Raw genomic sequence first — 25,671 nt, 5'->3', positions numbered from 1 at the left:
CTTTATTTTGAGAATACAGCATGCACACGTGTTGATGTGTTTGCGGTCTGATGAAGGCTCAAACAAAAGTTTGATTCATAAATCAACAGCTCAGTTTAATGCGCTGACAGGTGGAGCCTTCACTGTAGTCCACTTCAGGCTGCCGGCGACATCTGTTTTCTCATTAACTTGTACCACCCTGCAAGTTACCCCGCTTCAGGTAGAATACTTCATACTTAGTCACTCGCATATTTCTCCTGTTTTACTCCTGTCCCCATTTTTAAAACAGAATCAGGTTATATCAAATAAAGAAATGTGTAAAAATGCATACAGGAGAAAATTGAAGGCCACAGATTCTATTGACTCTCACCACTATATTTTACTGCCAGCATAGGCAACATTTGAAAAAATTTAATATTTAAAAAAAAAACAGTCTAAGGCAGAAAAACGGTGACAAAACAACTCTACTTCCAGAGCTTCTGGTACAGGTCTTAATATCATCTGGAGCTTCTTCCACATTTCATGCCGAAATCGATAGGATTTAATAGGCTTGTTCTCATAAAGGTGCCGAGGAACATTTGGAGAAAAAAAAAAACAGACACAAATATACAAATTCTATGTTTTATTTCTACCTTATAACAGAGACAATTTGTGATCGATTTGAAAACAAATGAAATACAAATAAAAAATACAGTTCATATCTCCTGTTTCTTCTTCTTCTGTACTGTAATTATCTTATCATTTCAGATCTACCCAGAGACAGTGCATGGTGCAAAACATCCCTGATTGATTATAAAATCCTACGCTAATAAGCTTGCAGTATCTAACGTTAAATTTGTCAGTAAAAAGAATATATGAACAAAAAAAAAAGTAAAAATAAAGACCAGATTCTTAGAGGTAATAACAGTAAATATAGAGTAATAAAAATGTTTTAAGCAAAGGTTTGTACAGCTATGAAAAAATGGAAATGAAGGTGTCCTCTTTATTAGACTTTATTCAGAAGACAGAGATCTACTAGCTCTATGTTGCTTCAGTACTATTATATCATGTCTTAAAGGAGCCACTCAATCCGTTTTGTATTATTAGAGAGACAATACGGTCTCTTGACACATTTGTAGTTAAGCAATTGTAATCACTTCTTTATTCTATTAGACTTTAATAACATACACTTTTGTACATGTTTAGCTTTCTTTCTACATCATATATGAACTTAATCCACAAAAGGTGGGCCTGTATCCTTTACAAATGAAAAAGTGACATATTAAGCACCAGGTCACTCGAAACATTGAACGCCTCTCCATGCCAAAGCTGGGCTTAACTCTTATTCATTTAACCTATGTGAACCAAAGCTGCGACTTATATCATGTAAAAAAAATGGTGACTGGTGTTTTTCTTAACAGACGTATATAAACATGGTTTCTTCTTACAATTGGATATAATTTGAATTCACTTCCTGAGTTGATCTTACTGGAAATGAATTGAAATGAACACACAATGACTTGAGATTATTTCTGCTTTTCACCGGCCCTCCGGAAGTTAAAACTGCTAGAAAGCTAAGCAGGATTCTGAATACAGCTTTCTGAAACGATCTGTTTTTGTCTGTTTTTTTTTTAAGACAACATTTTTTTTTTTCTGAGGTACCGAGTTAAAAACCTCACGCTGAAGTCTTAAAGTTAAGAGCAGGGAGATGGCCTTAACGACAGGGCCAATATTTCCCTGCTTCATACTCTGACAAGAGGGCTGAAGAATCATGACAGACAAATAGAGCCAGACGCACTCATTATGTACATTGGGACAGAGTGTGTTAGGGTGACGATAAATGGGCCATGACATACCCTGAAACGTCGTAGAAAGTTGCAACAGCTAGTCCTGAACTACAGACTGCTGTTACTGGGACACCCTGTATGCCTGAACTCAACTTAATGCACGCTGGGAGGGAATGCTAAATGGTCGACGTGTGATATTAAGTGGTTATAAACTAGAGTTCTTATTTTTTGACACGCCTATCAAACAAAGCAAAGGTTTATTTTTTCAGCTCTGAAATGGGGTTCACAGTTGTCACATTGATCACTTCTAATACTGTGTGAAGATGCTCTGATCCCCGTCTATGAGACACTCCCGTTCTTTCTCATGTTACATCTCTAAAGCTTACAAACTTATTCAGTAATTGCTATACAGTTGTAGCTGTTAAGCTGGGAATTGAAGCTTTAAGTCATTGAAAAGTTGCTGTAAATGATTCTTACATATATTGTGTTTATCTTTCATTAATACGCTGATAATGTGCTCAGATTCCCCATCACGGACCACCTTCACTCAGCTCTATCTTGACACCATTTCTTTCATTCTCATGTTCCCAGGTCCAGCTTGCACGCATGCATCCCTCATTCAGTGTGGGTTTAAATTACAATAAGCCCACTCTTTTGTTTGTATGACAGACTCAACTTAAGTGGTCTTGACTAACGCATTTCAAACTGGAAAGGTCAGCGCTCTGATTCATCATCTCATTTCCCTTTGATCACAGCAGAATATGGAAAACCATAAAGCCAACTCTTCTTCAGTAGAGTCATGAGTTAGCTGTGTTAGTTCAGCACGGATACATCTTGGCATCTACTCGTGGAACATAAACGGCACGTGGTGATTTTGTATTTTGTGAGGACTATTTCGCGTCGTGAGGCATTGAGAAAGAACCAGTCAGTATCATTACTTAAACTAGCCGTTAATCACCCTCCGATGATCAGAAAAAAAAAGGAGACATTTTCCACTTGAGATTTCTCATCAAGTATCTGTTCTTGCGAGTAAGCAGGCAACATCCGGATCGAAACCCAGATCTGAAGTTATTCTGCTGCAGTCAAAGAATCACCTTTAGCCAAATCACACTTGAGCAACATGTGAAAGGCCTTTTGAAGTGTAAGCTGGGCCAAAAGTTACACTTTAGAGTTTCTACATTTGTGAGCCTCATTCTAAAAGACATCTCTTCAAGCTGCTGCTTTGTCAATTCAAGGCGTCAAACTCAAAGACACACATAGCTGACGTGAACATGACAATGCGATGGCAAACACAAAGTGATCAGCGTAATAGCAAAATTCAAAGAAACAGTTATCTTTTTATTATTTCTCAACTTTCAGTGAACTAAAAAGAAATCAAACCATGTTGGTTTCATGTATCTACAAAAAGATAAAGACAAAGAAAAAACACTATTTCACATCCATGACCGTGTTGTCAAATCATTGGTTTTCATAGAGAAGAAGAGGAAATAAAAAGTAACCCAATCATTGGGAATCCATTTCATTGAAGGATTCACCTGCACATATTTCCACCTGTGCACCCAATGTGTGTGTGTGTGTGTGTGTGTGTGTCTGTGTGTGGTATGTGCCATTACTGTTTGAGCGTGCAATGTGATCCCAATCCCCAACCACCCACCCCTACCCATCACACAGACCTCGGAAATAGGATGTACAAAAGCTTGTGTTTTGCATTAAACAGTGCAGGGCCTTAACATAAACAGCTAAGGCTCCTCTCTTTACCCCCCCACCCCCCTCCGCTGCAACCAGGTTAGAAATTACATCACTGATGGGGAGAACTCATCTCTACAAGATGTCACAACAGAAAAAGAGGGCTAGGGAGGAGAAGAAAAAAAAAAAAAAAAACATACAAACAGAATACAGCATTACCCTCAGCATCATTCTCACGTTTTCTTTGACACACTCACACAAGAAATGCACACAAACAGCCAAACAAATAGTTAAAAATCATTTTAGGGAGAAAAACATGATTGAACCCTGGACATTTGAATGCTTTGTTGCCTTTTGGTGGCAAGGGAGAAAAAAGTTTGGAAGGTAGAGGGGGAAAAAAGCATTGGGTCAACAGGGGGGGTGGGGGGATGGGGGGGCTGGCAGGGTGTAGGAGGGGGGGAGCCAGCGGGTGTTATTTCTTGGCCTTGGCTGACTTGGCTGAATTTCGCGGCGGGGTGACCGGTCTCCCGGATTGCACTCCTCCACTATAAGGATACAATTTCTTATCTGCTGGCTTCAGAATCTGTGGAAGAGAAATTCTCATTTAGTTTCAGGTGAACACTAACTTTCAAATGGTGACAGTAGATATTTATCCCACATCAAATAAAAACCCACAGAAATAAGCTGAAATATAAATCAGAACACATGTCAAGTCAATCACCTGATTTTAATAATAATCCAAACTAAGTGTTGTGGCGTGATATTAGTAAACTAAATAGATTCAGCAAACGCACAACAACTCAGCGTTACAAACCTGGAAAGAGCACATGAGCGTCTCATCCACACTCATCATAGCACCGGCGTTGTCAAATTCCCCGCAGTAGTTGGGAGCCGAGAACAGGGTGACAAGTTGCCTCTTTGCGAAAAACTCATAACCGTCTTCCACCACCTGAGGACATAAATAAGACTTTAAGAACATGGACTATAAAAGAGAAGCAACAAATGTAATGTATTGATCATCAGATATGCGCTTGTTGGTACAGTGGTAGCGAAGATAGTTTATTTTAAATGGTGCTTCCAGTCTCATATGTAGCTGCATTAGTGGATTATTTTTCCCCTAAAAAAGAAAATATAACAGAAACAAAGCTACACAAGTCAATTTTTTTACCAATGCCTGATGGCTGTCTGATTTTTTTTATTTTTATTTTTTATCTTGGTTCCAGAATCTCAAACTCAGCCATATTCTGTGCTCACTGTCACTTCTTCTATGTGATTAGTATATTTAGAAGCTAGCTTTTTTGATTATTTATAGATAAAATTAAACAAAACAAGTTAAGCTAAAATAAAATACAATAGCGGATCCCAATATAAAACCTTAAAACAAGCCTAAGCAAAACCTGTCACAAGTCCTTCTGTTTGAACCTTACCTGATGCGCCCTGCATATTAGATCCATGTCGTGTTTGTGCAAAAATTTAGCCACCACATCTGCCCCGAATGTGAAGGACACGCCACGATCATTTTCCCCCCAGCCCAGCACATCTTTGTCTGGATCGGCCCACAGCAGGTCACACAACAAACCCTGGTCAGGCACATCTGTGGGCCGCATAACTCTGCGAATCTGCTCCATAGACTGGAGATCAGGAGAGAGGCCTGCAGGGAGAACCATCAGAGATGCTATTCTGGCTCTTGTTATCTAATCAAAATAATCGTAATGTGTTATACAAGTCATACCTCCATGACAGCAAAAGATTTTCTCATCTACAATGGCAGCCACAGGTAAACAGTTGAAGCAGTCTGTGAATGTCTTCCACAACTTAATGTTATACCGTCGCTTACCTACAAACAAGCGGAGAGATGAGACATTAGTAATTAGTCGGGTGAATAGACTTGACAATTCTCAATTCTTAACAAAAGTCCTCTGCACTCACACTCGTCATAAAAGCCATAGATTCGATTAATAGAGGCGCATTCATGGTTGCCACGCAGCAGGAAAAAGTTCTCTGGATATTTGATCTTGTAGGCTAGAAGCAGGCAGATGGTCTCCAGTGACTGCTTCCCTCTGTCTACGTAGTCACCCAGGAACAGGTAGTTGCTTTCTGGGGGGAAGCCTCCATATTCAAACAGCCTCAACAGATCATAGTACTGGCCATGGACATCACCTGCAGGGGGCAGCAGAGGAGCATAAATTCAACATCCTACTTTTACTGCTACTGGGTGTAGCTGCTTTTGCATGCCAGTGTCTACTTAACAACCTGAACAAGCAACAATTACAAATGAACAAAGTGTCTGCTTAGTGATGGGAAGAAAACAACAACAGACAAGGATCATTTTGTCCTGCTTTAGAGTCAGTGGTTTACATTTTGCACTCTGTTATGATGCTTTACTGACACTCCCTATCAGCTACATTAAAAACTCACCACAGATTTTCAGGGGAGCTTCAAGCTCGAGCAGGATTGGCTGGCTCAGGAAGATTTCACGGGACTTTAGGCACAGGCCACGAATCTCACCCTCAGTCAGCTGGACGTTCTTCCCTGGTCGAGAACCTTTCACTGAAAATAAGAGAGATATTGGACAGGGATATGTGGGTGTGTGTTTTTTAAGGTTTATTTCAGTTTGTAGTTTGTTTTTTCTGCCTTTATTTAGAGCTAGGACAGGGGAGTCAGAAATCAAGGCGAGAGAGAGAGTGGGGTATGACATGCAGGAGAGGAGCCACGGGTCGGATTTGAAATCAAGCAGTTGGCTTGGACGACTATAGCCTCCCAGCGCACTAACCACCAGGTTACCTGGGCGGGTGGGTGGGTGGGTGTTTGCGGGTGATAACATAGCACCACGTAGACACATGCATTTATACAGAGAAACCCTGAATGAAGATGCACATGAGGCACAGCAACCAAACGTGATGCTCAGATTATAAATCAGGCTTCCAGACTGGGCAGTTAACACCTCCCACCCGCCAACTGCTGGCAATTTCTGTTAGCATTCCAGTCTAACAGCCACTTCAGCAGGTAACCACATGAGTTTAGATGTAATAATATGCTCCAAGTTCAGAAAATTTGAGAGCTGCTTAGACACAAAATACTTTCAGGGGTTAAAAACACCACCAAAAAAACACCACATGCTTGTGCATATAGAGATAAAGCATCTTAGAAAAACCTAGTCAGTGGAAACTAGAGCGATGTCAGCCTCAAAAGCACGTATGTCTGCTCAGGTGGCGTTTCAACCACAAGCGATGAGGAAGACTTGAAACCCATTTCCTCTTTTTAGCTGATGTTGCTGAAGCAAACACAGTGCAAACAGAGAGTTAGGGCCCTCTTTGTTTGCACGGTTGTTAAAAATACAGGGCAATACGCTGTCATAAAAAGACCATAAAAAATAATGTTGTAATATACCATTAAATGTTTCAAAAGGAGGCGGCAAAGATTACATGATGACACTGTGTTCTACTTGCACTAATGCTATCTAAAGAATTCAGCAGGTTTGTCAAGTTTCTCTTGAGAACGTAGTTTCACGCTCGCCCCACACACCGAGTGGAGCCAAACACAGACACTCTGAAGGAACACTGACTTTTATTGACAGTCACGCAACACATCACAGAAATGTGTCATTATGATTCAAATACTGGAAAGGGTAGGATTGTAACAAAAACAACATAAAGGTAGTCAGAAATTATTTCTATCAAAGTAGCACAAATGCACTAATTCTGTTCATATTATTAGCATTCTGACAGGCCAACCGGATGCTGCACAACTGTTTATGAGTGTGTATTCTGCCTCGTTACACTCATTGAGTTTGGAATCCAGGCTGATTGTATCAATGACAGAATCAAACACACCCAACACAAACTGTACAAGCCTACTAATGACGAGTTCCCAGCTGAACAACGTAACCCACAGTCTACTGAACAGGTAATGTTGGAAGGTGATTGTGACAGAACCGCCTCAGACTGCTTCATTGACAATTATTTTGGGGCTGGGTGTGAACAGAGGATTGACTAAAGCGACAAAGAAATGAATGGCTCCACCTTTAAATGCCAAGCCATCGAAATGACGCAGATAGATTAGGATTAATAACAGTACAACTGTTGCTTTATTGATTTGGTTACATCACTGAGACTGTAATTGTAGCTGCCCCCTCTGGCCAAACTAGAAAACTTCAGAGGCAAAGCTACACAGTTACATCTAAAATTATAGCTGCTCTGTTCAAACTGAAATGTCAAATTTGTCAAGCTGCAAAAACAAAATATTCCAGTTCAACACGGACAGAACACTACAACCACTTTCACATTGCAACTATCAGGCAACTGACTAAAGTCCATGACCTTTCTAAACGCTTCCTCATTACGTGCACATTTCTATTAGAGAAGCTGATCTCGTTGTTGAAAAAGACTGTGTAGCGTTCACATTCTTCGAAAAGAGCAATGAATGTTAAAAAGAACTTGTGGAATCTTAAATCATCTATAAATTACAATGTTCAAAAATCACTGCGACAAGACAACTGAGACAAGGACCATCAAATAAAATGAAATCAACACGGAAATACAATGCTTCAGATTAACTCTGAAATTTGGATAAACAGTGTCACGTGAAACTGTGTCGCCACCGCAACTGAATTTGGTTGGCTTTTTTTTTTTTTTTTTTTTACATTTTACAAATCAAAATCAATGTCTTCAAAAAGAAATAATGAAAACAACCATTTCATCAAGTACTTTAAAGAGGTCCTACAACCTTTGTCCAAGTAAAAACAAATCCAGTTGTACATCTGTAATACTGCCTGTTAATTTTGAGGCATTAGTAGAAATCAACAAATACAATGTGAAATGGCCCTATCTTGCCTTAGCATCAAAGCATAAGGGGAAAAGGGGGTATAAATACTGCATTGCTGCTTGTCTCTTTAAACCTGGATTAAAGAGGGCTAAGCCCCAATAGAGCTTAAGCCAAAGTTAGCCACATAGCCAGTGGGCTACACTGGGCTAATCATCCAGGGGGCACAGACAAAAGGCTTTCCAGTACACTGATCAGGGTCAGGACAAAAAGAGCTGGACCAGCACAGCAGAAAAGCGGAGCTGGGAAAGCAGGAATCAACAGTTGGTTTGGCCCAATACTCCTGACTCAGTGCTGGGTGCTCGGGCTGAGCTTATATGATGTCATGCTCTGCAGACATGCTATTAGCAACATACACATTCTGGGTTCACTTAGCTGTAGATCTACGACAGTAATCCAATTTAAAGTGCTCATTATCCAAACACATTTAATTGGTTTGGTCTTGATACACAGCCCACAGGAGGGTTACCTTGTTGTCAACAGGAGAGTGAGCTCTTTAAAATGTATCAATCATTTGATTCAGCACTGGCAGCGGGGAAAGTATTTAATTAGTCTTAACAAAGTAGATATTGTCAACAGTTATCTTAACTGGTGAGTGGCTACTCTTGGTAATAAAACCGCAACTGCAGATTAAAAAAGGTCAAGTGAGTTACACAAGAGGGTATAAATATTGCCAGAGTCAGGCTTGTTTGTCTTCTCCTGCAAGTGCCAGACAACCTTATCACGGCCCAAGTATAACAACCCATGTACAAAACAGTGCAGCAGCCAACAGGGTCCACAGTGGAAGTCACACTCCCAGGAGGCAGTATGACTGCACAAGGATATTTGTGAATAATCCTGATCAGCTCCAAAGGCTCAGCTTAGTCTGATCACCCATTGCATATGTTTAAGAAGGTAAATAAACAGAGGACTAAGGTCACGTTCATGTTGTTAGGCCTGGGAAAATTCTCTTCATGACACATTCCTCATTTACAGACCAAAAAAAAAAAAAAAAAGTACAATACTGTAATTGAAGGCAGAGCTTTTATGCATCTTGTACAAGTCACAGGATGTTGATACCAACATACATGATGTTGTTCCTGTGAAGCAATCAGACAAAGAGGTCTCTGTGACAGCAGTGGAATCACTAATGTGTATTTGTTAAGCATGCAATAGTTCCATTCCCAGAGCACTCTCCTCGCAAGGACAACAACAGAGGTCAGAACCATATTTCTTGTGCTCTCCAGATGAACTGTACAGTTGAGTGTAAAGAGATTTATGTTTATGTTTGATGTCCTAGAGGCTCCTGTTACACAATCATCACATGGTTGTGAAGACAAAAACAGGCTAGTTTTCCAACATACACACTCTCAGCTCAAAACACAACGTCTGCACACATTGTATACAGTCGACATTCAGACGTGTCTAACTTCCTGAAGAGGAATGGTTTGCGTGACATTTGTAGAGCCAAGACTTAATATCAGTCACTTCATATCAGATCAAAGAACAGCTCATGACACACGTTTCTTTATGCAACATCCCTTTACTGCATTGGCATCTTGAACCATTTATGCACAAAATTGACATTTTATTTAAATAATAAGCATTGCTTTTAGAACTGTTCAAACCATCACACCTGTGGCGATGCCTTTTATTCACTGATGGGTACTACAGATTCAGAACACAGCTTTGAAGTTGCTTTAAACAGTTCATATCTTGCTACAAAAGTGGCGGGGGAGTAGTAAAGAGGGCCAATCAGCAGTTTCACACAGCACTACAGTTAGCATGTGTCAATCAAAGCATCATTGTTTGTACACCTCATTAACAAGGGACTCCTGAGAAGGCTGTGGCTGCAAATTGTAATCAGATGCAACAACAGCTAAACAGTAAGCACTACACATTCCACCCATGTAGCTGACAAGCTCCGGTGGAAAAGAGGCAACAGAAGGGGTAAAAATCTACAACCTATTACCTGCTTTGTTTTTTTCTACAGCAACAAGCAATCGCATTAACCAAGCAACCCCCAGCTCCCCCCCCAAAAAAAACACAACAATCAATCATATTAATAGATGTTTTCCCACCAAACCCTTCCTGAAGAGTTAGTATCCACTAAAGCAGGGGTCTCCAACAGGTAGCAGGTTTTCAGTAGCTCGCCTATAGGTTGACCGACTGTGTTAAAAATAAGAAATCAAAATCTGACGACGGTAAATGCATCCTCTTCCCCACTATTCATATATTTGGCCCATAAAAACAAGCATGAAGTACTCGTGTTTTCTTGGACACTGATGTGAATTTAAGATTATTGATAAGCATTGGCTTATTGCAATTTCACACATGTGCAAACAGCAGCTTAATTCAGCTGATGTGAGTAAATGCAAGCGATTTGATGCAAGCAGCCCTTGGTCACTTTCATATTTTTTTTTGACAGTAGCTCTCAGATGAAAAAAAAAAAAAAAAGATTGGAGACCCCCCTGCACTAAAGAAACCCTGATAACTACACACATGGTGATGGCTGATATAACCCTGATATATGGATTATATAATACTACATATGCATAAAGACTACTTACTCTAAACAGGGTTCGAAGAGCTAAAATAGATGATAGTTCCTGCTGTGCATTATGAATAAAGGAAGATCCAAGAACTGTGAAAAAGTTAGTGTGATCTGAAGATACCTATTGGTCAAGTAATAAGAGTACTGTGTGTGTGTGTGTGTATTCCTTGTTCCTCTTTTTCTTGCAACCCTTCATTTGCAGACAACTCTGTCTCCAATGCACCAATATTTAAAAAAGACATAAAAGTGAAATGTACTCAGTTTAGTGGGATGGATGTAGCTACAGCATGTCATCCCGACTTCAGATCACAGCAAGTAGGCTGACGTTACTACACGACGTACCTGGTGTATTAAACACACATTTCAATGTCTTCCCCCCCCCCCCCCCACTTGTCTTTACCAATTTATCTACCATGAAGTGTAATGCTGCACAGTGGGGCTCGGGTCCCCTCCTCACCTTCCAGGAGCCGCTGAATTATAGAGTCGATGTTTAGTTTGTCGGGCTCCGCCATTTTCTTTATTTTTCTGACGTTCTCGGGCAGTGGAGACCTTCGGGGTTTTTTTTCCTGCGCTGCACCTCCGATTTCTACGAGATAAAAGACAAAGAAGGTGATGCCAATGTTAAAGCGGAACTCGGAACAATGAATGAGCCCCCTCAGGATAAACACGCTAGCTAGTTAGCAACTTAGCACAAGTAGCTCATGCTAAAAAAGCAGGTAAACTAGCTGTAGCGAAACATGACGGCTAGTTAGCTGCTGCTGTTGTGTTTTAACTTACATACGGGTTAGCAAGTCCCCGAACCGTCACTTCGGTTTGAGCAACAAACCCCCCCCAGGAAAGGAAAACGGAGAAAATATTGATCCTCTGCGCACAATCCTGACCCCTTTCCTTTCGGTTTGGCTGGGTCCGGTCACTCTTCCCCCAGGAACTTTGTAATAAGGCCGTTTTTTACCGAAGTGTCTACGGTAACGTAGGAGGCTGAGTCAAACCAAGCCCTTCACGCAGTTCTCAGCACCTGATTGGTCATTCCTTGAATTTAACAGCCGGAGCTCTCGATTTTGATTGGACGCCTGCCGGGTCCGTCTTAACACTCCTACCTCAGCCGTTTATAGCTGCATCAATAGAGAGCGGTGGCTCACTGCGACACCCAGTGGTTACAGGTAGAACTGCAGTGTAAAAACCTAGATTAAAATAATTCCACTCTGATGTTTGCCCACAGGAGGCTGGTCTCTGTACATCAGGGATGGGCAACTGTGGTCACAGCAAGGGGCCACATTCATTTAATTCTCACTGCCAGAGGGGCCAAATTGTAGGATACAAAAAACGATTACAGTCAATAATGTCTCAAATTTAACTCAACATATACCAGTGATTAAATATTATTATGGACATATTTCTGGTTTTCACGATTTCATGGCAGATTTTGTCATGTTTTCTTCATGTTTCCACTTAATTGATATGTAAAAAAACTGACCCGAGGGCCACGTTGAGGATTGATGGGGGCCGCATGTGGCCCCCAAGCCGCCAGTTGCCCACCCCTGCTATACATGAACCGTCCGTAGGTGTAGTCAAAGGAAATATGACACATAAGCTCTGTAAAAAAAAAAAATCACATTTGTAAGACTATAGCCTTGAGCTTTATTCAGACTCTGAATGGACTTTATAAGAATCTTTAATTTTGTGGCTTTAGTTCCTGATGAAAAACAATTCCTGATGAAAAACGATTTTATAATGAATGTTCCTGTAATCCAACATTACAACGACTGGTTTCACGTAGGCTACCAGCAGGCTACATGTTTTCGCATTTCAAACAAAACTTGAACTGAGTTCAATAGCTACTTTTTTAAAAGATTTCTTTGGACTTCTTTGCCTTTATTGGATAGGACAGCTGAAGAGAGACAGGAAACGTTGGGAGGAGAGAGTGGGGGATGACATGCAGCAAAGGGCAGAGGTCGGATTCAAATCCATGGCCACTGCAACGAGGACCATAACCTCTGTACGTGTGGCACCCGCTGTCGGCACCCCAAGAACAGATCGCTTCTAGATAAGCATAAAAGAAAAAAAATTGCCCTTTTTTCTGATTTGTATGGTTATGATTTAATCTTCAGCTTGTGTTTGTAATGTGTTTAACCTCTATAAATAAAATGTACAAACTACAGTACAATAAAAAAAGAGAAACAGAGCTGACTTATTTCATGAACACTTTCTTGTAATGTTTAGACACTTATCTTTTTATTGGAAAAAAAACAGAACATGTTTTTATTTTCTTAAGTGAATGCTGTATGCTTCCCTACTCTGTCTGCCTGTGTAACAGATTGCTATATTTTGTTTTCATTACATTACCTTTTATTACCTCATAGTCATTCCTTCTACATGATCCATTATTCATCTTACACAAAAATCCTAATCTCACCCGTCTCGGTTTCCTAAATAAGTCTCCTACGTTGGTCATCATAGTTTCGACACAGGTAGCTGTGTGTGTGTGTGTGTGTGTGTTTGGGGGTTTGTGACGTGCAGGTATGGAAGCGTGAGCGGGGGAAAAAAGTATCCCAAATGACTCATATTTCTTTTTCCAGCAACTCAGGATTGATACTATAAAAACGACTCACCCAGTATCATCACCGCAATCACAACAATCTCTGTGTTTGAGTGTTTTTTTTATCACTTTTCACTTAAAACCACTGAATCTGAACTGATTTTATTCAGTTGTGTGATAGGTAAGAACTCCTCTAAGCACTATGGCAGCTCTATGATGGAAAAAAGAGAGGGAAACATACGTAGAAGACAAGTCCAGTCTGGTCTTGAGCTCTTTCCCTCCTGTGTACCTTCCTCCAGGAGCTCAGCCCCACCCTACACCTCAGATTCCTCTACAAATACCCCCTTATCTTATCCTGCAGACTTCATACTTGTGCATCAGACAACAAGAAAGGGAGAACCTCAAGGTCTGATTTTTTTTTTAAGATTCCAGAAGTTCAGAGGACAACTTTATTGAAGGTAGGCTTCATTCCAACACACTTTTTTAAATCACATGGTCGGACTGATCTTTGCAAAAAAAAAAAAAAAAAAGCAGCGATTCTGCAAAAAAATTAGAGAGGTTGTAAGGGTTGTTGGAGGATGAGGTTAATATTTTACTATGTGTAAAATCATGAAAATTGCAAGTGAACAGTAAAAGGGGAAAAGAGGAAAAAATGATATGATGCTCTGTAACACTTTGGGATATTTTTTGCCTGTTTAACAAATGTTTGATAAGACTTCACATACCTCACTATAATATAAATAATTGTGTGCAAACATTAGAACAAGCCTCATTTTGAGGGGGGAAAAGGTTTTTTATTTATTTGCAGAAATGGAAACATGATTATAAATTAATTGACGTACTTCCGTTGAGCTCTCAGTGTTCCTTCTGCTCTGTATGTTTGTATCCTGGGACGAAAAGGGTCAGGCTTAAAAGTAAATGATGATTTGTCCCAGTGTATCATACCCTCTACTACTTGGATTGAAGCTACCTAAAAATAGTTTGAGGAGATCAGGTTTAATAGTTGTGCTCTTCTGCTTCTGTTCAGATGTTTACGGAACATTTGAATTGTCTGCATGGAGGCAGAACAAAGAGAGCGGCTTCCTTTCTAAACTGATCAAATGATGAGTCTGTAACTTATACAAAAAATGTAGCCATTAATGTAGCCTCTACATTAATGTAACAGTTTTAATTTTGTAATTAATTTAGATGTTCGTGTTTAAGGACACACCAATTCTCCAAAAGATCAATAGCTGTTTAGTAACCATTCATGTGTGTGATATTCTAAAAACCGTCTTGATCTGCTTCTTCTAACTGCATCTCTTTAATGCAAAGACATTTTATAAAAGTTAAACTACGAGGTGTGGGACAATATTCCTTCTACCTGACTGACTCAATCTTTAATTCTCATCCTTATAAAGTGCAATCAGATAGTGTTCCAATAGAACAAAAAAAAAAAAAAAAAAAAAAGGCAGATGTTGTGAGGGAGTGGCCGAGTTGAGATCCAGGAGGCCCCGGGCCTGTCGAGACTTGACTTGGTTTTAAAATGTAGCCCTGAGCCACATAATCCTGTGAAGGCCTGTCTGAGGGAGCGGGTGGGTGTTCAGTATGTGATCACAAAAAAAAAACAACCCGCAGATCAACAGTAACACCTCGGCAGCAACACATGAATGAGTCTTCATCTAACAACAACTCCTCCTGAAACAAAGAAGGAAGCAGACTCAACGGTCTTAGCTTAAGACGGGGAAAATGTTGGGAAAGCCAAAACAGTAAAAGAAGGATTCATTTGAGTATGAGTAACTTTGTTGACTTATTCTCTGTCTTCTTTAATTTATTTTTTTATTCAGAATGGGATCTGTCGGAGTTCAGATCGTGTGTGTGGGCCTTGGGCTGCTCGGTCTTGTCGGGGTCATCGTGTGCTGCGCCGTCCCGCGCTGGAAGGTGTCCTCCTTTACAGGAAACAACATCCTGACTGCTGAGGTAAATACAAACTACAACCTCTTCTGTGGAAAAGTAAATGAGCAGAAATGACTGAAATGATGTTATGTCCCCCTGCGTAATCTCTGCAATGTCTTGAAACGCAGGCTTGAAAGTGGTTTGCGCTGTTGATCGAAAAGAGTGAAACACTTTCAATCCTGTTTAGAATTATGAATTAAAATACGACTACTGTTTCATTTCTAAAAAGAACCTTCAAACAAAATGTCCCTTTTTTGTTGCTTTAAACTTTTGGTTTGTCGAGATTTGGCGCCCCCTGTGGACAAAGCAGTACCTCATCTCCTACTGATGTTGTCTAGATGTGTTTACTGACAGTTTCGGTCCATTTCATAACCAGCTTAAAACTCCTCATAGGAGCTTTAATGCTTTTCCACACTAGTGAGATCTATTTATGTTGATCTATTTCATATTCATCCAGTTTAAAGGCCTCACAAAACAATATTCTCCATAAGATTCTCCCAAAGAGTGACTGGATCCTATATAGAAAGGCACCATAAAAAAAGTGTTTTGTTGTTCACCTGGCAGCTTTCTGCATGTCTCATTGTCTTTGGATGGATTTGCACAGATTAGCGCACATTGGAGAAAGATTAACTGACCTTTAACTGAAACAGCTAATCAAGTTTTTGAGCTCGTCATGTGTTTGGTCTGAAATAATCTGTATTTGTGAAACTGTAGGGTTCAAATATTTCCTTTTGATTTGCAGTGGAGTCAAAGTAGAAAGCAAAGTACAAGTACTGAATTCAACTCTTCCAAGTAGACTTGATGAAATGTGAATTGACTGACATTTCTTCTTCTGTGTGCGTCCGTGTGTGCGCAGAGTAACCATGAGGGCCTGTGGACGCAGTGCGTGATGCAGAGTACCGGCCAGCAGCAGTGCAAGAACTTCGACTCCCTGCTCGTATTGCCTTCTGACCTGCAGGCCGCCCGCGCCATGACCATTATCAGCTGCATGCTCAGCAGTCTCAGCCTCCTCATCCTCTTCTGCGGGGCCGACTTCACCACCTGCGTGCAAAACGAAGACGTCAAGCCTAAGATCAACATAATGTCCGGGGTGGGCCTGCTGCTGGCTGGCCTCCTGGTCATTATCCCTGTCAGCTGGTCCGCTCACAACTTGGTGAGAGACTTCAACAACCCCCTTGTTGTGTCAAATAGGAGGGAGCTGGGAGCGTGCATCTTTATCGGGTGGGGTGCCGGCGTGCTGCTGCTCCTGGCTGGAGGTCTGCTCCTCTGCTTCAGCAGGCCAAAGTCAGGCGGCTCTGGTGGAACCGCCAAATACTACCACAACAGTGCATCCGCCCCAAACAAAAACTACGTGTAGTGTTTTTATGAAGGGGAGTAGCGGAGGGGGATTTATTTGGTAAAAGTCTGGCGAGCAACAAAGTGCAGGAGTTGTTTTGTTTTGAAACATAAAAAGTCAATGTAAATACTTTATAATAAAAACCTCCAATGTTTTTCTGCATATAGTCATAGTTAGACTGCTGATGTTCTCTGGTGCTGCTTTAGCAATCGGTGAAGGGTTCCACATACGCTCTTTGAAAGGGAAACTTAATAGAACCAGCTGTAAATTAAAGGTCAAAGCAACATTTTGCTGATGATTTTAACCTGTGTACAAAACAAATACCTCCATTTACCTCCATTCAATTTGACTTTTTAAAGTGGTATTCAAGGGTTAACAGAATGAAATGCACTATAATGCAATTGTGTAAAAAAAAAAAAAAAAAAATGTATTTGTTATTTGTTGCTACAAAATTAGCAGATAAATAAAGGTCAACAACATTTCAGGAACAAACAACAGCCATCGGGCCTTTTTGATGCACTAGTGCTTCATATTTGAGTTTAAATAGCCATTCTGTCTGAAATACTTTTTTTTAATCACCTTTCTTTTTGTCTTTATTGATTTTTCTGTTTCAATTATCCACAGTCAAGAAAAAGCTCAAATCTGTCTTCAACCAATTTCACCTCAGTCGTCCTCAGGGATCATCTGTGTGCACATTGTTTCTCTGATGACAGTTCCCAAACGTCCAAATGACATTTCAACCTTTTATTATTTTTTTTATTTTTTTTAAACATATGTCATATTCTCACTTTGGTTTGTTTTTTGTCTCATTTTGTATGTTCATGATTATACATAATTAAAATCTGGTTTAATTCAAGCATGTGTTTCATGTGTGTATTTTTCATGTTTCAATAAAAGAAAAGTCAGTTTTTTTTCTCCAAAATACAGAAGACTTTATTTCAAACTAAAAACATATATCAAACCATTTCTTTTAAAACTGACCAGACAACTCAAATAAAACAAATTCAAGCTTAAAGCTTAAGTAAAATGAAGTAACATATTTGTCTGAAATGTCTCCCTTTGTCTCAATGCAATCAGAAGTTAGAGGAGAGCAGCCGTCTCCTCTGCCATGGCTCGGGTGTTTTTTTTTTATCTCTTGTTGTTAACACAGATCTTTTAATGCTTGCTCTCCAGCTCACTCACACGCTTTGTCAGCTCCTCTATCGCTGCTTTCAGGTCTTTCACCTCCTGTTTCAAGGACTGCACCTCCTTAGAGACATACAAAGAGGCAGACAGAAGAGAATGATTAATGACACACAACGTTTCAGGCATTGACAACAACAATCCAAAGATACAGTACGTAACAAATCAGAGGGGGGTGAAGTATTTAGACCCTGAAGTCAGATGAATTAGCAAAAGTATGGAGTCCTGTGTCCAAACGCACTTAAAACATGGCAAGAGATAGAATAATAATATAGAACCCAAATTAATTTAATTTAACTTTTTTTTGTGAAGAGCCCTTGCAGATAGATATGTAAAAAGGCTAAATATTGCATGATTTAGTTTTAATTCAATTGTAAAAACTTGATTAAACTGGTGTCAAATACCGCATATAAAATGCGTGTGGGGTACGACTACAAAATAACAGTTTTGCAACTAAAATGTACAAAGTAGCATTCAGCGGAATTTCCAAAGAAAATGAAAAGTAATGTTTCCTATTTGAAATACTAGAACAAATATACCTCTGCCAACGCAGCTCACGCAGATAAGCTTGAAAACGAATTCATTATTTGAATATCTTTTATTGTCTCACCCCGCTGGATCCCTGTTGATTCCCAGCAGAAGTAGTCGTGGTCTTCAGGAGACTCTTGTGGACTTTGAACTCCTTGGCTTTGGTTGTTGCTACAAACCCGTCCTTTAGAGAGATCAGAATAGGCTGACCATCTTTCCCCTGAAACCACTCATCGGCTTCTACTGAGGGCTCAGGACCGATTGTGTCTGGGTACAGATCCTCCTGGAACAGATCGGACTGAACAGGCAGAGACACAGACACTGAGTTAAAGACAGCAATTTTTTTTTTTTAATTATCCAAAAACTAATTTTTGATGACATTAGTCTGTATTGCATGATAATATTGGTTTGTCACTAGTATCCACTGATGAATGCATTAGAATCAATCATCTACACTGGCTGTAAATGAATATACAAGCAAATATGACAGGCAGGTAAGATTGCACTATAAGGCAATATACCAACATGATGCAAGCTGTTGACTACTGAGACAACCCATTGCAAGAATCTACACTCCGATACACTAGGTGGCAGTTTCACCTTTAAAATGTTATAAGGAAACACTGTGCATCTCTAACGTTACAGCTAGGGCAGTGTGGAAATAAATTGTACCTTGCGTGGCACCGTCATGATGATGGGCTCACATTTCCTCTCATGGAGTTTGTAGAACCTTGAAGAGAGAAATAAAAAGAGAGATCACTGATGTAGGTATGAAGCATTGTCTCAGCACATACAGGTCTACAAAAAAAAGCTTCATGGCAATGATGTGGCAGCAAAAGAGCCACACCACCACTGCTATTCAAAATCACTGAGCTACTTTTGGTTTAATCAGGACAGTAAAGTCACTACCTGGCTATTTCACATTTGTTGACCTCCAGGCCCCTCTTGGGCATGTAACCCACGCCCTTCTGGCTCTCCTTGCTGCTGTACATGGACAGGTAGTGGACATAAGGCGCTTCATCCGTCACCTCAAAGTAACGGATGCTGCTGTCTCCCTGTGACACAGATGTAAAATAAAAACTAAAACAATCAACTGTATGTTTCCATGTGGGTGAGGTGGGGAAAGGAATTTGTTTCAACATCCAAATCTAACCTTGCCACAGAGGTAGACGACTCCGGTGTCTGGGTCAAAGAAAGGCAGAAGAACGCCGCTGCTGGTGTCCAATTCCTGCAGGGTCAGCGGCTCTTTAAAGTTTTTCTAAAGAAACAGATTCCGATAAATTAAGTTATACCTTTCTATATGTACCAATGTTATATCCTCAATAAAGACAGCGGCAGACTACTGGTAAGCCAAGGATTCGTTTAACTGAGACTGAGGTGAGACATTGCAGAACAAAAACACTTTAATGCTGTAAGCTTGCAGTTGTGAAACAGCAGTGTTGTTAATACAATTAATTACTGCTATGTAAGAAGAGAGTTGCACAAAAGGTCTGCCTGTCAAGACTTTGAAACAAGATCCAAAGTAGCCCTCCCTTTGTCCTGAAATATTTATGTCACATTGGTGTTTCACCTTGTTGTCACATGTATCTGCTGATGGAGGAAAGTCTCTCTGTGGTCTTTTAAATGTCGCTTTAACACATAATTGTAAGTGCAGGGAGTTTATGACAATATTTTTTGCGATAATATTGCAACTGGATCTACTAAGGATAAGAGACAGCTTGTGTTCAGCAACTTTTCATAGACACAAAATCTTCATTCTATTCAATCACTCCTAACGCTGGATTAGAGGAAGATTAAATTCTTCACAAAGCAGCTGAACATTTTTGAAGACAGTCCATTTAAAAGAACGTACTACCATCAAAGCTGAGGATTTCATAATAGCATAAGAAATGTATCACAGCCAAAAACACACAGTATGGGGATTATAAGGCATAACTCATGGGCAGAAAAACCCTAATGACATATCCGACAACAATTTGTCAGAGGTTTCAAGTAAAATCTTGCCCATGCCCAAGTGAGGGAGTTCATTTTCCAGGGGGTTGAAATAAGCACCATGAATCTTCAAATCTAAAATGACGACATGTCCTGATTGAGACCGAAGCCCCTGTTGAACACTCTTCTTCAACTTGAACATGTACGTAGGTTGTTGACACTCACTGGGTCCCACAGCGCCACCTGCCTCTCACTCATGCGACTGAAGCCGGTAGTGAGGATCTTCCCGTGTGACACAAACACCGCCCTGACAGGCCGGGAGCCCTCATGAGGCTTCTCCTTCTCCTGTGGGAAGAGCACAGACGGAGGTGTTACACAATACCATCAACCTTAAAAGTAAAAAAAAAAAAAAAAAAACATTTCCTCTCTTTCTTCTTCTTATCTTGCCTGAGAGCTAAAAAAATAATGACACATGAAGTTATCTATAATGTGTTAAATAATTATTGATTAAAAATGTTCAAATGCAGACTCATAACTCAAGAGTTCATGGCTAAATGTACTGCTTGTGGTCATGGTTTTTTTTTTTTCTTTTTTTTAAACTTACAAGGAGTACGGTGCCCTTACGGGGGTCCAGCACCCGCATGGTCTTGTCCTTGCAGGAGGTGAGAATCTGGGAGCCGTCGTTGTTCCAGCAGGCGCTGTAGATCATGTCAGTGTGCACGCTGTCGATCCTCACCATCTCCTCCCCACGAGCCACGTTCCACAGGATCACCACGTTATCACAGCCTGCACGGACACAACGTGGGGGGAAAGAAACAGGTGAAAAACTGCAGGCCATTAAAATACATCATGAGTCAAGATCACATCAAGTCCCAGGTTTGTTTACAGTAATATGTTGTGGCAGAAAAGGTGCAGGCTGCACCCTGCTGCACGGCAGAGCTTCTGTGAGGGAGTGGGTGTGGCCCAGCAGAGGAGAGAACATTTCATTTCCTTTGTCCTGAATTTATGTTGAAAATGAATGTTGTTATAGTGAAATAAAGCTGTCATATCTTACCTGACATCACTGAACAGTACATTATTATGCTGAACTTATTCTAAACATTAAATAGTCATAGGAGCACAGCTGAAAACAGTCGAGCCTACATTTGGAGGACGTACTGGGTTATTCTAGACTAGAATGTCCTTCAATCAAAAGTTATAATGATGTATCAGCAGCAGTTGAAGCAGGACAATAATTTGATTATTGTTCATCCAATTTATCTTAACTTAATATAATATCATTGTTTTTAGTACAGTCCCATTGGCTCCCAGCTGATAGTGTCGTTGTTCAGCTGGTTTTAGGAGTTCTGTTCATATGAGTTTTTTAAGGTGCCGGCAACAATCTTGGCATGTTTTTTTTATGACAGTGTGACAGTCTGTCGGCTTGAAAATCTGATTTTGCTGAAATGAAAATGATTTATGTGAAATGAAGAGACTAAAACGTACTTCTTAGATAAAACAGTTAGTGAATATGTTTTCCTTTTGGCATAGTTTTCAGATGAAAATGGTAAATATCACAAAATGAGTCATGGCAAGTTTGAGGCTCATTAAAAAATACATCTCTGGGATGTCATGTAAGTTCACCAGAGAAGCTTCTCTAATATAAAAGTTATATATCTGCCCAGAGGCTGTCTGTCAGCCTGTCTGCACGCTGGCTGTCATACCTGCACTCATCAGCACGTTGTGAGCGGTGGGGTGCCAGCTCAGGATGCCCACACGTTTGGAGTGTCCATCCAGCTTAACCACCGGCTCTGTGAGAGGCGTTGTCAGCCCACCATCTGGGATCTCCCAAATCTATTTACCAAGGACACATCATACACACTGAATTCAGATATTTATGTTTAACAATTGGAGTGCAGTGTAATTTCACAAAGTTTCCCGTCGTGTTTCCAATCATGTCTACCATGACACTGCAGTCCTCAGAGCCACTCGCGATGATGTTGTCATTATGAGGACAGAACTCGATGTCCAGGACCGGTCCCGTGTGGCCGCACACAGTGGGGTAGGACATGTCGATACGTCCCGTCTACCAGGGAGAGGAAAAAAGAAAAAGAAAAACTCATCCTTAGCGTGACAAGACAAGAAACCTTGCAGCTTCTAAGGTAATGAGAGCAGGTTAGTTCAACACAATGAGATGGGAGGAGGGAGTTTAAAGTCTTATGAAAAATACATAACAGGCTGGTGTTGTGGTGCTCAGACTCGGTGTTGGTGTAAAGACAGGCCTGGAGACCACTTTTTGAAGGTCTCGTCTTGGAATCAAAAGCATTTTTACTCGGTCTTGTCTCGGTCTCAGACTGGGCGGGCTCCGGATTTTAAATCAAGGGGCGGTCAAGACCAACACCGATTGGCTATTTTTCCACATCATTACAGTGATTAGAAGCAAAACGCCCTGCACAGGACGAGTTATTCCACGTCACCACAGTTCATCTTTGGGATTTTATGCCCCGCTGGTTCCCTTGAATATTTCTTCTCCCTTGAGAATTCTATAAACCATCAGGGATAAGACCGGGAACAATGTGGTCTCTGCAAGGTTCACTGAACTATTCAGCATCTTTAAATACAACACAACACACAGATTCATACCTGAGTTACAGGAGAGTGAAGGTATGATGTTGGACGTCTAGTCTTTATTTCTATATCACCTGTTTTTCAGTATTTCCCAGCAGTATACACCAATACTCACTAATCATACAATTACTACGTTTAAAAGGTTGTGTAAAAGATGACGGTAGTGTCTGAAAGGTAGTGAGAGTTTAGGTTTAAGTTAAATTGTCTGACACTTAAAAAAAGACTAATAGGCAGTTAAGAGTAAATATTTCTGGCTTTAGCAAATAAACTGTTGAAGATTTTTTAATGAGTTCTTTATATGGAAGCTTGGTTGATGCTTTTTTAGACATTTCAGACCTGCAGATAATCTGTTTCTGAGACCACAGGGAACGTGCATTTGTCCCTAAGAGAAGCCTGTCTGAGTTCAAACACGAGTATGAACAAGGCCACAAGGTTCGCATTTTGCCACTCTTCTTTTCAGGCACATAAAATGCAATGAAGAAGGTTGAAGACACCTAATGTACGCCACAAGTGAGTGCAGAACAAGCAGGGTTGAGGCCACATCCTGCCCTTGCTGAACAGACAACCAGTCCTAATATGGTGAAAACTTCTCAACAGCAGAGCGAGTGACGTGTACAAAGACCCAAAGTCTGCATCCAACTTCCTTATTTAGAGTGTGTGAGATTGAGAGGCAGAATTCAAATTTTTCAAATGTAAGGGTGGCGTTCAAAGTGAAAACCCGACGGCAGTTTGCGTCTTATGTGGTTGATGCATCCAGAAAAAGATCAAACGACAAAACAGAAGGACACGAAGAGAAGAGCAGCAGATCTGTTCTCTTCTTTTCAAGCCAACACAATCAGAGCGATTCCCCGTGCATCACCTTGGTCAGGGGCAACACGATGAAGGCTCCTCCACCGCTGGCGTCCACGATCATGGCCACAAACTTGGGGTTGACGGAGCAGAAGAGGCTGTCCCACGTCATCTGGGAGATTCGTATGTCATCGTAGCATTGGTCGGCCTTCACAGCCTGTCCGAAGACGTGACGGAACTTACTGGACCTCACAACCTTCCTCGACATGGTGAACTGGAACGAGAGCAAAGTTTAACATGAAGTCATGGCTCAGTGAAACCCTGTGGCAAAGTCTAGAAAGGTTTCCTTTTGCAGATATCCCTCTCTCTGTGCAATTCAAAGGGACACCAAATGCCAAAATAGTTGTTTATCGAGACTGAAATACTCAATTTTAACTTCATAAAATAAGTTACTTAATGAATTCCCTTAATAGTTATACTGAAAGATGCATGTGAAAATAAACCGACAGACAGGGGGCTGACGCCACAGCTTAAAGACACGACAGAGGAAAGCTGAAAAAGAGGAAGCTCAGTTTCACAACTGCTTCCTCTAGTCTGCTGCTGGTACTCGGCGCCCCTTCTGTATCTTTTTTCGCCTCTATTTAGAATCTATTAGTTCACTAAATGATTGTGCATGCTCGTACAAGACATTAGAAATGGGATGACACGGGACAAAAAAAACAGTGCTATTTGTTAGCAGATGTGCTGCACGTGTTTCAAAACTACAAAGTGCAAGGAGTTACCCAAAGCAGCAGTTACACCACATCCTTAAGAGAGAGCTAAAAAAAAAAAACACACCGACCTTTCTCTTTTGCTGTGCTTCTAATTTACACACTCATGTTCTCATTGATTTTCCCACAGTTAGGCACTTCTGGAAGTATAACATTTAGCAAGTCTAGAGAAGAAACATGCAGTACATTTAGCTTTTAGCAACTAAGCATTCTAAATTGTACAAATGGGGTTTGAAATCATGATCAAGTTGAATAAAGAGCAGCTGCAAAACAAACCAACTCTTTCACTTTTTAACAACAGCCCCTCCAATCAAAAACACCAAATATGTTTTGCTTTACCTCCATTTTTCGCCTCGACTTCCTGAAATCTGCAGCCGCACCTCAGCTCAGACTCAGATACAACAGCTTTGCTGCATGTGCATCACAAGACCTCTCTCAGCTCTGTGCCTAATTTAATAAGCCTTAACAGAGTGAGCTGTAATTTTATCAGCAGTCTAAATGCATGTCAATAATTTGCGTCTCTCCCTCTGTTGTGACGGGAAACATCGGCTTGTACAAAGTAGGAAACAAATGCACTGAGTCGAACACGAGCCATGTGGAACATGAGGATGAGAGCTGTTCAATTTGAAATCGATGAAGTTATCTTTTGGGTGTTCATAGTTCCTGAATGAACGTGTTATCTGCGGAGATGTAGGTGTAAACGAACAGTGAGACAAAGCACAGGCGTACGCTGCAGGCCTACCTGGGAGTCGTGGGCGGTCAGTTCAGCTGAAGGAGTCTCGGCAGTGCACCAAACAGCCTGCCACCAGAATGAGAACTCAGAGGAGATGGTAGGTTAAAGTACATCACAACACAACATTTGAGGAAGTGACGGCTTCAAATGATGGTGGAAGTGGGAGGTGATGTATTGGGGTTTAAAAAAAAAAAAAAAAGAAACTGCCACATGAAGGGGAAGACTGAGTTTTTATGAGATGTTGAAGAAGTTTGTGTTTGGCTAAAGGTGTCAGAACTTTACATACTTACATTTTTAATGTAGTCCAGTCTGCTCCTGCATGAAGCAGAATCACCTCATTTCGGAAAGTGTAAAAATCAGTCAAGTTAAGAAACATTGTAAGTTCACTGAGATGCTGGATTGAGTGCTGGAGGTGCATTTAACCCTGAAATGAAATGTCAAACCATTAAGGCTAATCTTTTCTGTTTTTGGACGATAAGAAACATTCTTACACTTGACTGTGCCTTTTTGTTTTTAAATGATAGTCCCACACCTGTCC

General features: G+C 40.7%; 3 protein-coding genes across 3 annotated transcripts; 1 reads left to right on the top strand and 2 right to left on the bottom strand.

Moving 5' to 3' along the window:
• Positions 1–586: 586 nt before the first annotated feature.
• ppp1caa (protein phosphatase 1, catalytic subunit, alpha isozyme a) lies at positions 587–11,787 on the bottom strand. The gene is made up of 8 exons (XM_020645679.3): positions 11,563–11,787; positions 11,243–11,371; positions 5,850–5,981; positions 5,361–5,591; positions 5,164–5,268; positions 4,859–5,082; positions 4,246–4,380; positions 587–4,014 (listed from the first exon to the last, which is right to left on the bottom strand). Exons 2-8 carry the CDS (start codon positions 11,295–11,297, stop codon positions 3,904–3,906), a joined length of 993 nt encoding a protein of 330 aa, XP_020501335.2. The 5' UTR covers positions 11,298–11,371; positions 11,563–11,787; the 3' UTR covers positions 587–3,903.
• A 1,835-nt stretch (positions 11,788–13,622) lies between these two features.
• On the top strand, positions 13,623–17,448 carry cldni (claudin i). Its single transcript, XM_020645741.3, has 3 exons — positions 13,623–13,779; positions 15,148–15,280; positions 16,113–17,448. Exons 2-3 carry the CDS (start codon positions 15,149–15,151, stop codon positions 16,611–16,613), a joined length of 633 nt encoding a protein of 210 aa, XP_020501397.1. The 5' UTR covers positions 13,623–13,779; position 15,148; the 3' UTR covers positions 16,614–17,448.
• coro1a (coronin, actin binding protein, 1A) lies at positions 17,000–25,290 on the bottom strand. Its single transcript, XM_020645730.3, has 11 exons — positions 25,143–25,290; positions 23,701–23,904; positions 22,177–22,299; positions 21,938–22,067; positions 20,839–21,020; positions 20,460–20,579; positions 19,456–19,560; positions 19,212–19,357; positions 18,975–19,032; positions 18,385–18,600; positions 17,000–17,840 (listed from the first exon to the last, which is right to left on the bottom strand). Exons 2-11 carry the CDS (start codon positions 23,896–23,898, stop codon positions 17,748–17,750), a joined length of 1,371 nt encoding a protein of 456 aa, XP_020501386.2. The 5' UTR covers positions 23,899–23,904; positions 25,143–25,290; the 3' UTR covers positions 17,000–17,747.
• Positions 25,291–25,671: the final 381 nt, after the last annotated feature.

Source organism: Labrus bergylta, chromosome 16 (assembly GCF_963930695.1).
Source record: "Labrus bergylta chromosome 16, fLabBer1.1, whole genome shotgun sequence".
Taxonomy (NCBI): Eukaryota; Metazoa; Chordata; class Actinopteri; order Labriformes; family Labridae; genus Labrus; species Labrus bergylta.
Note: the sequence above shows the minus strand (reverse complement) of the source record. Positions and strands in the feature narration are given on the sequence as shown.